We start from the raw sequence: 15785 nt of genomic DNA, 5'->3' as shown, positions 1-15785 counted from the left end.
GCCACGGTGTTGGCCTTCTTTATGCACAGTGGGGTCACGCCTGAGAGCACCCTTTCCAAAGTCGTTATTTAAAAGTTGCTTTCGGGACGCCTGGGTGGCTCAGTTGGTTAAGCAGCTGCCTTCGGCTCAGGTCATGATTCCAGGGTCCTGGGATCGAGTCCCACATCGGGCTCCTTGCTCAGCAGGGAGCCTGCTTCTCCCTCTGCCTCTGCCTGCCTCTTTGTCTGCCTGTGCTCACGCTCTCTCTCCCTCTGTCTCTGGCAAATAAATAAATAAAGTCTTTAAAATAAAATAAATAAATAAATAAAAGTTGCTTTCTCTGCAGGGATGGTGTTTCTGTCTTCATGATCGTAGCGGTTAGAGAAAGGTTTTTCTGTTCTTAAGTTTTTTATTTATTTATTTGAGAGAGAGAGAGAGAGAGCAGAGAGGGTCAAAGGGAGAGGGAGAGAGAAACCCAAGCAGACTCCGGACACGGGGCTCAATCTCACAACCCCGAGATCAGACCTGAGTCGAAAACAAGAGTAGGAAACTTAACCCACTGCGCCACTCAGGCAGCACCCCTAGAGAAGGGTTATTAAAGACGGATGTATTGGGCGAGGCTTTTTTCTTTTCTGTCTTCCAGACATCGGGTGCTCCCAGTTTGGAGTCATTTTGTTTTTATTCATGACTGGATGGTGCTGATTCTCATTAGCCTCCCGCCTCTCCCTGGCTCTTTAGTGCTAACTCTCCCTGCAAAGAGGGAGAACTGAGAATCTGCTCCCTCGTAAATCTGAAACCGAAAGCCTTACAGGATGACATAGTCAGGTGCGGGGTTCTGTTGGCCTCTCGTCTCCGTGTCCTCACGTTTCACCCAGCTGTCGGAGAAACCTCATAACTGAACCTCTCAGCAGATGGTCCTTGTTCTGAGTGGGAAGGAGGTTTGCTTCTGAGGGAACCCGGACCCGTCAGTCAGAACCGAGACTCGATTTTCCTGACCGCGGGGCATTCTTTCTACTGCAGACATCTCCAAGGCCTTGGTTCTCACAGAAATCGGCCCCAGACGTGACCCTGCCACCCTGAAATTGTTCCTGAGCAACATGGAGAGGTTACTTCACGCCAAAGCTCACGGGTATCACTTTTCAGTTCCTGGAACAACCCAAGGCCAAAGACGAAAGTGCCAAACACACAGTCATGCTCACAGTTCCTCACAGAGAGAGGAAAAGATCCCCCATGAGGGGAACAGGCCCACCCGTGCCCCACACAGACCCGGGAGAGCCGTGTGACGCTACCTCATGTGGCCAGCTGTTAGGGAACACACAGGGGACCTTTGTTCCTTCCCAAGTGGCTCTTCCAGAAGTCAGGCGACCGATCTTAAGGCCCCCAGGCTGTGAGTCCTTCTGGGCTTAGAACCCTTCATAAATGACATTACTCTAGCAAATATTTAGGAAAAATAAATCCAAGTCCAAGTGATTCTGCTCCGATCTCCCACTCTCCCACAAGGCAATTTAAGTTTAAATGAAATTTCAGTGGAATTAAGATTGGAGTTCTTCAGTCGCAGTACCCGACAAGGGCTCATCAGCTACCAGTGGCTAGTGACTTCCAGAGTGCGGAGCGTTTCTGTCCTCGCAGAAAGCTCTCTTGGATGTCCCTGGTCTGCACCCAGATCTTGAATCTAGAGCTTATTAGAGAAACCCCATGGCTCATTTTTAATGACTGGGAATGCCTGGTGGGGGGGTGACTTTGGATGTCGTCAGCTATCTAAGAGGAATCCAACTTGGACACAGCACCACTCCCAGGAGCCTTTGCCCTCTTCCCTTTCCTCCAGGGTCCGAGTGATCGGGAGCTCCACCTTGGCACTCTGCCTCCTGGCCTCGGGGGCCGCAGACGCCTACTACCAGTTTGGCCTGCACTGCTGGGACCTGGCCGCAGCCACAGTCATCATCAGAGAAGCGGGTGGCATTGTGATGGACACTTCGGGTGAGCCCCTCTGACCCTCAGCCCGCTGAGTGTCCCCAGGGAAATGACAGTGGAGACTAGACCCAGTAATGCCACCAGACCCAGTGTCTCCCAGGCTAAAGCAAATGATACTACCAAACCCAGCATCCCTGATATTAGCCCCAGTAACTACCAGACCAGATGCCCACCCCCACCACCAGTTCCTCAGAGTGAGTTGGTGAGAGACCCTATGAGGACGTTGGAAAAGCCATGCATGGGTCAGTGCCTTCTCGGCTTTCCTGCCTTCCTTTTCTACGCCTCGAGGCAGGGAAGGAGACCCCAGGATCACAATACGGCCACATAGTAGCAGCACCCACACTGTACACTCGGGTACATTTGACAGTTTCCTAGCCAGCCGTTCTGACACCACCAGATTCGATGAGATGGGCAGAAGAAGTGCCATGCTCTGCATTCCACAAAGAGGAGGCTAGCACCCTCCACACCCTGTAATTCAGCATGGGGTCAGCGGGGTGTACAGTGTGAGCACCCTGTGAGGTATTAGGGGAATGGATCCCAAAAGGTGACCTGTTCTTCAACATCAAGGTCCTCGTGTCTCAGGGACTAACCCCCTGGGGGCAGGTCCTATAGCATCTCTGCCCACATAACTTATTAACTCCCCACATAACTTGCTGAACTCCAGACCGACCCTTTTCTAACATTTAGGAACAGGGGGTCTGAGACTGAGTGCATCTTCTTAGATCCCATTCTCTAGCTTTTTCAGCACGACCTGTTAGCCAGCCTGCATCAGGTCTCTGCTCAGACTTTAGACCTGCCAAATGGGGACTTCCATCACATGGGGTCCCCGGTGCCACCCAGGTAGCAGACATTTGAGAACTACCTTCTCCTACCGGGTCTAATTGATCCTGTGACCCTTAGTCCCTGTTGCTGGACCCGAGCCTACATTCGGCCAGCACAGCCTCCACTGCTCTCTTGCTGGGGCAGCAGAGGGGTGCTGAGGTGCTGAGAGCCGGGCTCCGGTCCAGATCTCGTTGTCTGGTCCCGCCTCTGCCTGGCCTGGGACCTTTGTTTTCCTGGGAATGTTCGTGTGCCGAGTCCTCCTTCAGGACCGTCTGCCTTCTGCAGTAACTCAGGTGCCCTCTCCTCTCTCTGTCCTCAGGGGGACCTCTCGACCTCATGTCTTGCAGAGTGGTTGCTGCGGGCACCCGGGAGATGGCGACGCTCATAGCTCAGGCCTTACAGACCATTAACTACGGGCGGGATGATGAGAAGTGAAGGGGAGCAGAGAGGGGCAGAGAAACGCGACCCCCGGCCTGGCCCTTCCCGGGAATGCTGGGGCTGGCAGCGAGCCCCAGGGAAGACGCTGCCATGAGTGGCCTGCACGCGTCAAGTGTCCCTGACAAGCCCCGGAGGGAGGTGTTTGGCTAATGTATGTGGCTTTCTGGTTAAGTCCACGCCTTTTACCCAGATTCGGTGTGTAGCTGGTGTCTCTCTCTAATCTCACGTAGCCTTTTTCAGGCTAGTGCAAGTACTTCTATCAGAGCCAAAACCCCAGTCTCGGATATGGTGTATGTATTAAAAATTCAGTCTCAATTTTTTTCCTCCAGAATGTCAATCTCAGGTAATAAGGCTTTAGAACTGCTGATAAAGCGGACTTGTTCTCAGGCCCTCCCCCATGGTACTTCAGAATGCAATAAATCGAAACAATGGCACTCTGCTTCTCTGTGTCCCTCCGTAAGTGTCGCCTGTTTCCCCAAATGACCCACAGCCCCCACGGCTGGAGATCCAGGCTCTTTGGGAAAGTCGGCATACAAAAGCCCCAAGTTGGCAGGGTTTACTGTCTGCTGCCTTCGATAAGCACTGCGAAAACTGCTCCAGGAATTACCATGCATGTGTTAATAGATAAAAGTGAGGCATATGAAAAGTTTTAGGTATTTACTTGAGCGAAAATCGGCTCCAGTCGAGCAGTACCAAAGCAAAAGTGGCTGGAAGGCCTCTGGCCACGGGAGCTGGGGAAGAACTTTTATAGAGAAAAGGCAAAGGCAAAGTGAGGAACTTAGCGCCTGGCTGGCTATTTGGATGGCTTGTCCGTAGGTTCACTCTTGTGACCGTGAGAATTTACATGTGGGCTTCCATTGTGGTTTGCTTATGTGGGTGCTATGACGTTAGAAGCCACCTCAAACTGATGGCCTCCTTTTTAATTAATTTAAGAATCTCCTTCTTTGGTCATCCTCCCGTACGTGAGAGATTGCCCAAGACTTTTGTACTGTGTCAGTCTCAGTCACCGTCAGAGTTCCACTGCTCTTGTCCCGTTGTGAAACTCCTGGGTTGTGGTGTCGGATCTGTGGAAGAGTGGCTGTCGCTGTTTTTCCCATCGTTCAGCTCGTTTCTGTTTCTCCGAGCACCGTGCGACCATCACGTGCTGGTGGCTACGAGCCTGCGAGAGCGTTGAGAGAACATGGCCCACCAGATGGATCGTGATCCTATTAGGTGGAAAATACCGGGACACTGCAGTGTCCTCCTGCCCTGCCCTCTCCCATCCCCCACCCCCGCCATGACCCAAACCAGCCAGTATCAAATAAATCAGAGGACAGAGCAGATGAGGGATCAACCTGCGTCCAAGGAGCTTGTTTGTTAATTTCTTGTGTTGGCATTTCTACAGAACCAGAGGTCTTGATCTAGGAACAGCCAGAGGTATTTGCCCTGGCACAGACTCTCCCTCGTTCAGCCAACAAGTAACCTGAAGCAGTTCTGTTATCTCAGACCATTGCCGCGACAGAGCTGTGGCCTTTAGACTCAGCAGGGGTTGTCAGGGTTAAGGGCCAGTGTCTAAACATATGTTCCTTTGTAACAACCCCAAGCCAGGGAAGAAGGGACCTTCCACATGACGTGCATGCAGAGGGGTCAACTTCTTTCTGGTAAATTCAGGGGACTGGAACGCTGTCGCGTTCCCAAGGTGTTGTGAAGGGACAGTGGAACAGTAACTACAGCAAGGGCACGTTGTCCTTCACCCTCCAGCTGTCAGGACAAGTTGCCCAAGCGTAGAGGTCACTGCCCAACCCCTGCCTGTGAAGGTGTAGCCAAGAGGTACATTTGGGTGTTAGCATCAGAGACCCAGGATCGGATTACATTGAGGCAAGAAACAAGCCTATGTAGACTTAGGGTGTTAACTTTATAAAAATGCACCTGCAGAACAATTTAGGCACGCCATGGCCTTCAGGATTCCCTTCAGGTCCTGATTTTGGCTTAGCGTGATGAATCCAGCAATTAGTGTAGTTTCCTACAATAGCTATTGTTTGTGAAGTCCTAATTATAGTAGTATCTTCCCATGCAATAACAGAAAAGGCGATAGCAAATGGGCAAAACAGATAAAGGTTTCATACTGGAGACGAATATTTGGATCTATGATCCTGGGAGAGCTGTATGCTTCTGCGGGAGGACCTCTGTGCTCAGTTGTAACCTCACACCTCTGGCTGGTGTATAGTTCCGAGAGTCTAGAGGAGCCCTTTCAACTACAAGCTGTGGACCCAAGGTTCAAGTTTCTGAAGTTTGGCTGCCATCTGGATAGTGAGGAGAACATAGTAGGATTCTTTCTAATGAGGTTCAAGGGCGGGTTCTTTCTTAGGTCAAAAGACCCACTCTCCAGGGTCTAAGCTGTGGGAGTTTCAACCATCTGCAGGAGGGTCATGAAAAGCTTCCTTCACCTGGTAGAAAGACACTGTGGCATAATCCATTAAAACTTTACAGTACTGAGTCATACCAATTTATGAGTACGGAGACACACATGGTCCTATCATCAAAGGCACAGGTCTTCCTATTACTATTTCATGAGATGTTAATTTATGCTTTCCCGTAAGTATTGATCTCATTGCCATCAAAACTGAAGGTGGAACGTTTGCCCAGGGCGATCCAGTCGATTCTGGTAATTCAGCTAGCTTTAGTTTTAAGCTACCATCTGTCCATTCGACTTTACTAGATGACTGAAGATGTAAGGACAGTAGTAATGCCATTGCGTCAGCAGCACCCTATTTGTTTAATTATTTGCCCAGCAAAATGAGCTCCCCATCACTGGAGGTCTCTCTGGGGATACCCCATGAAGAAAATTATCTTTTCTAAGAGTTTCTTGGCCATGGTTGTGACGTCAGCCCTTGAGTAAGATGTCAGTCCATCCTGAGAAAATACAAACAATGACGAGGACATATTGATAACCCATTGTGGTAGCAATCAGATGAATCCCATTTGTAAGTGTTCAAATGGCCCCATAGGGTTCCATCTAGTGGGCCATCTTAATGGTCTTCCTGGGTTAGGGGTTCGATCAATCAGACATTGGTCACAAACCAATTTTGTGGCCTTGGTACAGTCACCCACTAAAGCTTTTTCATAATTTAGGTCATTTTTTTCTGTGCCATGATGAGTTGCAGAATGTAGCACATCTCGTAATGGTATTTTTAAGGACTCGGGAAGAACCAGGAGGCCATCCGGGCCCTCAGTGTATCCTCGTCTAATAATAAATTTGCACACTTGGTCTCAACATTTGTTGCTCCAGCTCGGATGCCCGATTTTGTCTTTTATATAGATTATCATAAATAATTTGGCTAGATCAATCTTAGGAGTTCACTCAAGTTGTATACTGACTGATTTAGCATGGATATCCACTAGAGCATTTCCCTGATTATTTGGGTTCTGTTTTCCAATATGAACTTCATTTTTAATCATCCAATTCAGTCAGACAATAGAATGGCAGCGAGCAGTTCATCTACTCCCGAGTCCAGTTTACACTCTCGGTTTCCATCATAGAGCAGTGAGAGACCACCCCAAAGGCATATGTGCTGGTGGTACCTTTGGGTAGCTAATGAGTGAGGGCATGTCACTCTGCTCGTTACAGACTTAAAACAGGGAAGATTCCCCTTTCCTCAGTAACTCATACTGAGTTACTGCAGCATTCCTGTGTGTAGCTTCCCTTCTACATCCTTAGCATCGGAACTATTGACGAAGAGTATCAAATCTGGGTTTTCTAATGACTGGTTCTGTAAGTCGTGTGAAGGGTCAGGAACCGTGACCGAACATCTGCACATTTACCAGATCGGTACCATCCTCAGGCCAGGACAGGAGGGTTGAGTGAAAATTGCAACCTGCCCTTAACTTTTTCCCTTATGTTCCTGATTCACCATCAATGCCAGAAAATATTTGGGGAGCTTCCATGGCTTTTGTTGTCTCTGGCCCCTAAAATTCAGAGGTCGGCCTGTATAATAACCCAGGTCACTTTCACCAGACCACACCCGTGGGCACCCCTCCGCAAGCCGGGCTGACCCCCAGGGTCTCCTCTCTGCACGGCTAAATCCCCCCACCACCCGCCTCTCCTCTCAGAGGCAAGCTGTAGGCCCCCCACTGAGTGCAAAGAGTAGTGCCCCACTGCACCCCCTCCAACTTCCCCAGCAGATTAGTCCCTTTGGGAGTCAGTTACCCAGATGCCTTACCACCACTTCCCCTTGGGTTATTAGTGGTAAATTTGCTATCGAAAAAGAGTTTCCTTCATGATCTGCATGGGGTGATCAGCCGTGCAGTGACCGTGTCCATACTAAATACACGTGAAGGTAGGGGTTAATAAAAGCAGGCACCAATCACCTGCCTCTTGGTTCTCCAGGTTTCCTGGAAACCACTGTGCTTTGAGAACAAATGCTGGTTCTCAGACCGCTGTTTTTATCACCTGGGCTCAGTATATGTGGTGTTGGGAAAGGCTGTCTGGTTCCCTGACAGCGATCGTTTCAAAAAATCTTTCTGTATGTATCCGTCTCCTAGTCTGTAGATTATTTACACGTACACACAGACGACCTTTAGCTGTTTTTTTTTTTAAGATTTTATTTATTTATTTGACAGATGGAGATTATAAGTAGGCAGAGAGGCAGGCAGAGAGAGGAGAAAGCAGGCTCCCTGCTGAGCAGAGAGCCCGATGTGGGGCTCGATCCTAGGACTCTGGGATCATGACCTGAGCCGAAGACAGAGGCTTTAATCCACTGAGCCACCCAGGCGCCCCCCTTTAGCCGTTTTTATAATGCTTCAAGGGAACCTACTTATGACATAAAGCTGCTAGTAGAATGAACTGGAAGGGAACCTTCCTCCAAGCCCACACGTATTGGAAGGAAAAAAAAGAGAAACTTAAAAGCAATACCAGAATATTATGGTAATTTAATATTATGATAAGGTCATTCTGAACATAAATTAGTGTCTTTTAGGCATACATTTGTGACTTTGAAAACATTGATGTGGGTTATTGAGCATATATTTTATTTTTTGTTTTTAAGATTTTATTTATTTAACTGAGAGTGGGAACGCAAGCAGGGGGAGTGGTAGAGGGAGAAACAGATTCCCCTCTGAACAAGTAGCCCCCTGCAGGGCTCCATTCCAGAACCCTGGGATCATGACCTGAGCTGAAGGCAGATGCTTAACTGACTGAGCTACCCAGGCACTCCTGAGCATAAATTTTAGATGCTTACGATTCAAGGGGAAATGTACAGAAGTGTGAGTAGCACATCGAACAAGGATCAGAACTGGTTCTATGTTCAACTCCTGGCTCTATACCAACTAGCCATGTGACCTTGGGCAAACCACTGATGGAAACTGAGGCCCCACTTGAAACCTCACATTTGTGCATTACAGTTCTCCAAGGCTCTTTCCAGATTCTGCCCCCTCAGCCTGTGACCTAATAAATACCACACCTCACCAAAGTTCCCAGCAGGAATGGAGAAGAGGTGTGTATTATCCAGCTGGGACAGCAAATACATTGTGTTTTTAAGTAGCTCTGGGTTCTTTGTCTATTTACACAGGTTTACCTTCTTGTGAACACTGTATCTTTTTTTTTTTTTAGATTTTTTTTTAAATTTTTATTTATTTGACAGAGATCACAGGTAGGCAGAGAGGCAGGCAGAGAGAGTGAGAGGGAAGCAGGCTCTCTGCCAAGCAGAGAGCCCGATGCGGGACTCGATCCCAGAACCCTGAGATCATGACCTGAGCCGAAGGCAGCGGCTTAAACCACTGAGCCACCCAGGCGGCCCTGAACACTGTATCTTAATTACACTTTAGTGTATTAGTGTATAGTTGTGTCTTTGAGGGTATAAAGCCTACTCCATGTCTGACCACCTTCCAGAAAAACCCAGAACTGCTGAGTACCTTGTGCTCGCGGGCCCAGGTGCCCTGGTCTCACCCAGAAGCACAGTGATAATAATCTTTGAGGAGGTTGGGTTCTCTTTCCTCTCTGGAAACACCCCAATTTACCATTTTACGACTTCGTTGAATGGGACTTTCTAAAAAACGGTATGACTTCTTTGAATGAACTTTTTTTTAAAGATTTTATTTATTTATTTATTTATTTGACAGAGAGAGAGAGAGAGATCATAAATAGGCAGAGAGGCAGGTAGGGGGTGGGGGGGGGGACAGGCTCCCTACTGAGCAGAGAGCCCAAAGCGGGGCTTGATCCCAGGACCCTGAGATCATGACCTGAGCCAAAGGCAGAGGCTTAACCCACTGAGCCACCCAGGTGCCCCTGAATGAACGTTTAAAAGATATGCTCACGATTCACCGAACTGTTGGTGATCTTCCTAAGCTTAGATCTGCGAGATTTTATTTGCTCAGGATATTCTCAGTTCTGAGTATAAATGTAGACACACGAGAAATTCCTTGCTTTCTTCAACATGCATTTTAGGGTGTAGCAATTATTAATTACGTGAAGCCTTTTAGTTCTTAAATGTCTAAGGAAAGATTTCTTCAGAGAAATAACTCCCCGCAGGAAAAGCCTTTGAGCAAGCACCCTCCAAGCAACCTACTTGGGTGTCCTGACCCGTGGTTTGCGTCTGCGGTTGGCACTTGCTCAGAGTCTGGAGCTGGCTTTGCAAAGCCTTTGGTATGAGCATTGTCACGCCTCTTCCAGGGAAGCAGAGAGACCCCCTGGAGAACAGGGAGGTGCCTGAGACCCTGAAGCCAAAGTCCAGGCTGGAGCACAGAGCACAGACCACCGGGGAACGGGAAGCCTGGACCAGCCTCCCAGAATCCAAATGAGCTCAAACAAGCAGCCCACTTTTGTGATCTTCACAGTCAACCAGACTGTTCACCGTATCATTGACTTCCTTGCAAAATACCATTCACCTACTCTTTGATGACCTAGCCCGAAATAAAAGGGAAAACACTTTGTCTTAGCACTTCACTAAATGTCACTATCCAAACCAGGAGTCAGAAAACAGACTCTGGTCCCAAGGTCACACTACAGTAGCTGTGTAACTTTGAACTGCCTTGCCTTCTTCGGTCTTTGGTGGCCTGTGGAATGTGGAACCTGTCCAATCCCTCTCCCAGGGCCACTGAGAAGATGTCACAGGACAATATGTGAAGGTTTCCAGAGCTGTGAAATGCCAGGTGATATTTCTTTGACAATTAAATATTCGGGGTGGGGGAATCATAGCATCTTTCACAGCCAAATGGAATTGTTCAGGTATTGGAGAAAGCTAGAAATATTTAGGCAGATTACACCAAGGTTTACACAGGCTTTGCCTGACTCATTAAGCCATTCACAATCAGTTCCATAATTATTCTTCACTCAGGACTTTAGGCAATCTCAGAAAATACCTCCCTTGCTTTCCTCAGCAGTAACCACATTAAAGTATGCAACACACTTTAATCATCATGCTTTTTTCCATGGAGGTAAGCTATAAATAGAACAGACTACTTTTTTCTTATTGAGAGAGAGAGAAAGAGAGCGAGCTCAGGGGAGGGCCAGAGGGAGACAGAGAATCCCAAGTAGGCTCCATGTTCCAGCAGCCCTGAGTCCAGTGGTGGGCTGGACCCCACGAGCCGGAGATCATGACCTGAGCCAAAATCAAGAGTCAGAGGCTTAACCTACTGAGCCACTCAGGCACCCTTAGAACAGGCTTTTAAAAGCATAAGCAAAGAACCAAATCAGTGGCCTAAAAGCCTGGATGATTGCCAGAAGCAGCAGGCCTTCTGAACCAACCCTTTGTGTTCCCTGTGATGATGGGAAGTGCCGAGCTGTGCCCATGGGCGCCACTCACCAAGTGGGTGGCTCTGAGCCACCCCGTGGAGCCTCTCTGGGCTCAACTGGGCTGCTCCCAGGCTTAGGCAGAGTATACAAACCTGTATGCACATGACTACATCCAACAGATGGACCCCAAGAACAGACAGATTTGCAGGAGCCGAAGCCTTCCCACTCCACGGCTTCGACCTCTCCCTCTGCCCCAGCACTGGTCAGGCTTCCCTTCCTTTAGGCCCTTGGAGATCAGAGGTTCCTGTCTGCGACAACAGTACACCCATTCCAAGAATGAAGACCATCTCTGCAATCAAACTGTCAACTTTCTAGAAAATGTCGGCATGACTCCACAGGGACGTGCTGTTATCTCGAAGGGCCCAGAGGAAGCTGCGGAGAGAGACCTGGATCACAGCGGTGCAGAACTCTGCCCCCTTGAGAGGGAAAAGGAGAGGCTCCAGGTTACCAATGGTGGGGAACCCGAAAGGACCTGGCTGCCGTTCGCACATCTGTGCTCACGTACAGAAGATGATCGAGAGTGTCACACCAGGCTTCCAGTAAAACGTACGGTCTGGTCTGCTCGCTTTCCCATCAGCATCATTATTCAGAAGAATGGTTCTCTTGTTGAAATCGGCCATTTCTTGGGCAAAAAAAATACAGCTTCAGGGTGTGCCTGAGGCCCAGCCTTGCCTGCTCAGTCTCTCTGGCCCAGAAAGATTAGTTAATTCTTGAAACAAACTTGAACTTGTATCAAAGTCAACTGCTTTGATTGTTTGATTCAGCAAGTCCCAACAGTGAAAGACAAGGGTACCAGAAAGCTTGGGGATGGTATCTATGTTTCTGAAAAGAAACACTTCAAGAGATGGCTGATGAATAAGATTTAAATGGTCCAGATACAGAAACAGCAAGATGTCCAGTGAGTCCTCAGACTTACTTGTGTTATTTCAAAGATGCAATAAAAGTTGTGTATTAAGTTGGGGAAAAAAAGAAATGTAGGTCAGGGTAACCTTGGCCTGCCCTCCAGTGACCAGCACTGCATAGTCCCACTGGAGAGGGCTGGCAGGAGGGGCTTGCACAGGGCTCCGGGAGAACCCGTGAGCATGGCTCAGGCTTCCTGGAGGCAGTGATGGCTCTGAGTTTGAGGAGGTGAGTTGCTGAGTTGCAGGGGGGCGAGGGGAGTGGAGTGTGGGCTTGGTCAGGGATCAGGAGCAGAACATTCCAGGGGGAGTGGGAGTTCGGACCAAGTGCTGCACAGTGGGGGAGGGGCATAGTGTCATCCAGGACGGGGACAAGAAGGTGATGCTAAAAACACCAGGGCCAACTCACAAGGCCTTTAGCACTAAGCAAAGCAGCCCTTCATGCTGAAAACACTCAAGAGAGTGCTTTTGTCACTAGACCTCTCCAGCGGTCGGTAGATGAGCTGCCATTCCACGAGGCAACGTTCATGGTTCATGAGGCATGCCACAGGGTTGTCCTCTGTTCCGTAAGATGATTGAATACATTCAGGCATAACCTATTTGGGGCTCTGACAATGTCTCCTGGAGGCCTCTTCAGCCTAATGAGGGAGTCTCCCAGGGGGGATGCGGGAGGCATTAGGAATCCCCTGGTCCAGCCTCCCGCTCAGGTGAATGACCTGGTCTCTGTGCTACAGATCCCACCAGTCACTGTCCTTACAGTAGACTGGGGATTTACCTGACGGAGTCACCGCCAGAAAAGCAACAGTATCAGTCATTTAGCTCCCCCATCAGCCCTGGAGGAGGAGGAAGCTGTGCAGGGGCAGGAAGGGCCCAGGGTCATTCTGATATGCCGAACTGCTGTGCAATCCCATATCTCCTGCCCAGGTCCAGATGGCCTGACTCAGCATGGGCATGACCTCTGTCCCCTCCCCATCCCCCAGGATGGCCTTGCTTCTCACCCCAAGCTCTGTGCACATCTGGCACCTGGACCAGATTCACCGAAACCATTTCAGTAAAGGGTTAGGTTAATGAAAAGCCCTTTCCTCCTTGTTTTGGGTTTCAGCCTCCAACGGCCATTTAGCAGGAGTGTTTTCATGTTGTGACTTTTTCAGTTCTCCACGTCTCAGGTGGAATGTCAGCAGGGTGCCCCCAAGGCCTCTGCCCTGGACAGGGAGGCAGCTCCACACCCTTCTCATGCTGCGGGACCCACATGGCACAGAGCCAGAGCTCCAGCCTCCCTGGCCTGGAAAAGAGTGAGTCTCACTAAGATATTAATGACTTAAGGGACAACTGGGGGGCTCATTCTGTTGAGCATCCGACTCTTGATTTCAGCTTGGGCCATGATCTCAGGGTCCTAAAATCGAGCCCACTCCCCCCCACCCCAACACTCAATCCACCCCCCAACAAGACTCTGACCGTAGCAGGAAGTCTGCTTAGGATTCTCTCCTTCTCTCTCCCTCTGCCCCTCTCCCCCGCTCTCTCTCTAAATAAATATTTTTTGAAAAAAATATAAATGACTTAAGTCACACACACAGTAGGTATGTGGTTTTTCTTTTTTGATTTTCAACAACTAAAACGAAGTCAAAGCCCTTAATCACATGTGTTGCTATGAAGATACGCCTCCCTGGTCATGAGGGAGCTTTTTAGAATTACACAGAGGGCTTTTTCTTTTGCCCCTTGTAGCATGCCCCTTCTTCTCAGCATGTCCTTTAGATCTTTGGGGATTCTGATTCTTCATTTTACTGAAATCATGCCAGCACTAAGGCACCCAGGTTACACCCCAGAGCAGAAAGGTCTGGGGCTAGAGAAAGAGATATCTGGACAGGGTGTGTCCTTTTTCTTTTTTTAAGGTTTTTTTTTTTTTGTTTTTTGTTTTTTTACATAGAGAGAGATCACAAGTAGGCAGAGAGGCAGAGAGAGAGGAAAGGAAGCAGGCTCCCCGCTGAGCAGAGAGCCTGATGCGGGGCTCGATTCCAGGACCCTGAGATCATGACCTGAGCCGAAGGCAGAGGCTTACCCCACTGAGCCCCCCCAGGCGCCCCAGGGTGTGTCCTTCTTAAGAACCAGCGGCAGGTAGGCCTCCGAGCCTGAGAAGAATGTCGCAAGCAGCTTCCTGCGGCCAAAGGGTGTCCCATCTTATGGTCTCATGACAAATTCCGGCGCACCAAAGCTTCGAGGCCGCTGACTACACTTATTCCCCGGGAGCCCCGCCTCCCACCTGAGCTCCCCTCCTCTTCTTCATGGAGCCCAGGCCGCGCGGGTCATAGGAGGCGCAGTCTCGCCAGAACAAGCCACTGGGCAGTGACTTCTGAGGACCGAACCTTCTGCACCAGATTCCCCAGAGAGGAGCTTAGCTTCTGGGGAAACCGGCCCGGCACCCCCCTGCCCCTCCCCGGGAGTGATTCTCTGTGTCCCTAGACCTGGGGCCGGGGAGCTCGGCCGCGCGGCGCTGGGCGGAGGCCGCCCCCTGCTGTCGGCGGTGGCGAACTGCGTGGCGCCCGAGGCTACAGGTGCTCGCAGGCGTGGGCGCCCTGCAAAAACCATTTAGGCTCTGAGCTGACCCTGAGACTTAGGGGGTGATTTGAGCTGTCTGTCCCTTGACGGCAGGCGGAACTTACCTGCTGTGCTCTTCCGTACCCATGACTGTGTGGACACGGGATGTAGGAATCGTGACGGAGTAAATGCCATTATTCTATGTAATATGTATGCCACAGTGTGTGGGTAACCAAAAATTGTCAGCATAGGTCATGGCCAAAGTAAAGATACGATGTAAAATCTGAGTCCAATAAGAGTACAAGATGGAACTGAACAAGTTCATCCAGAGTTTAATCAAGTGTTCGACAGGAGGTGGTTTTTGTTTTTCTGGCTACAGTAGTAACTTGGGAAGAGGCATTTAATGACTTTAAGTGAAATTTAAGATGGAATGGGAGGGCCGCCTGGCTGGCTCAGTCGTTTAGGGTCTGCCTTCGGCTGGGGGTCATGATCCCAGGCTCCTGGGATCAAGCCCTGCATCGGGCTCCCTGCTCAAGGGAAGCCTGCTTCTCCCTCTCCCACTCCCCCCTGCTTGTGTTCCCTCTCTCACTGTATCTCTCTCTGTCAAACAAATAAATAAACTCTTTAAAAAATAATAATAATAAAAGATGGAATGGGAGCCCTGCTTCTGGACACTGACACGCAGAGTTTTGCAAGCTGAAGAGTCTCCCGCCGTCCCCACTGACCAGGGCTTGCTGACCCAGGCTGGAGGCTGTGTCCCAGCACTGGGGATGCTCGGGAGGGGTCCTTGGCCAAACTGCCCACGGATGCCGCTGACCCCCGGACGCTAGGGCCGAGCATGGCACTACGGCCGGTGAAACTGTGTGGAAATCTACAACACTATCAGTCAGGTCTTCAGAGTAGAGTGGTGCCCCCTGATAGACACGGCCTTCCTTTGTTAACACTTACTTTGCCATCCAGAAAAGCGCACTGTTAATTTGTGGTCAAACCCGTGTTATCAACAGTCGGGTCCTTCTTCCGGGACCTACCAAATGAAGATAATGGCGTCAAACTGCAGCCATCTTCACAGCCCATGGCAGTGAAATTCCAGCTTCTTCCTTGATGGAAAATTTGCTAATGTATGGTTTTAAACTTGTCATTAACAAAAATGCCTCAAGAGGTACGGTGCCCTAAGAAGGAAAAAACTGAATATGGAGCAGGCTACTGAGATGGAAAATGTGAAATCTTTGGTTCACAGTCTGTTTCCAGCTTTGCATTTAGAAGACTTTCAGAAAAAGAGAGAGCTCCATTCACTAGAGAAAACCCACCACCTGGTGGGACAGCCCCAGCCTCTCCAACAGATAAAAGCAGGAATCAAAGCTCACTCAGAAGCCAAA

At 49.6% G+C, this 15785-nt stretch overlaps 1 protein-coding gene and 1 pseudogene across 1 annotated transcript in view; both read left to right on the top strand.

Moving 5' to 3' along the window:
- IMPA2 (inositol monophosphatase 2) overlaps nucleotides 1-3644 on the top strand; it is a 42294-nt gene extending 38650 nt beyond the window's left edge. The window contains exons 6-8 of the mRNA XM_059409162.1: nucleotides 1000-1108; nucleotides 1805-1956; nucleotides 3092-3644. Of these exons, the coding sequence (XP_059265145.1) occupies nucleotides 1000-1108; nucleotides 1805-1956; nucleotides 3092-3207 (377 nt within the window). The 3' untranslated portion in view covers nucleotides 3208-3644. The remainder of the gene's footprint in view (nucleotides 1-999; nucleotides 1109-1804; nucleotides 1957-3091) is intronic.
- An 8442-nt stretch (nucleotides 3645-12086) lies between these two features.
- Nucleotides 12087-15785, top strand: part of LOC132022976 (calcium uniporter regulatory subunit MCUb, mitochondrial-like) — an 18920-nt pseudogene continuing 15221 nt past the window's right edge.

This window comes from Mustela nigripes, chromosome 8, assembly GCF_022355385.1.
Source record: "Mustela nigripes isolate SB6536 chromosome 8, MUSNIG.SB6536, whole genome shotgun sequence".
Taxonomy (NCBI): Eukaryota; Metazoa; Chordata; class Mammalia; order Carnivora; family Mustelidae; genus Mustela; species Mustela nigripes.
This window is presented reverse-complemented; position numbering and strand designations above follow the sequence as displayed.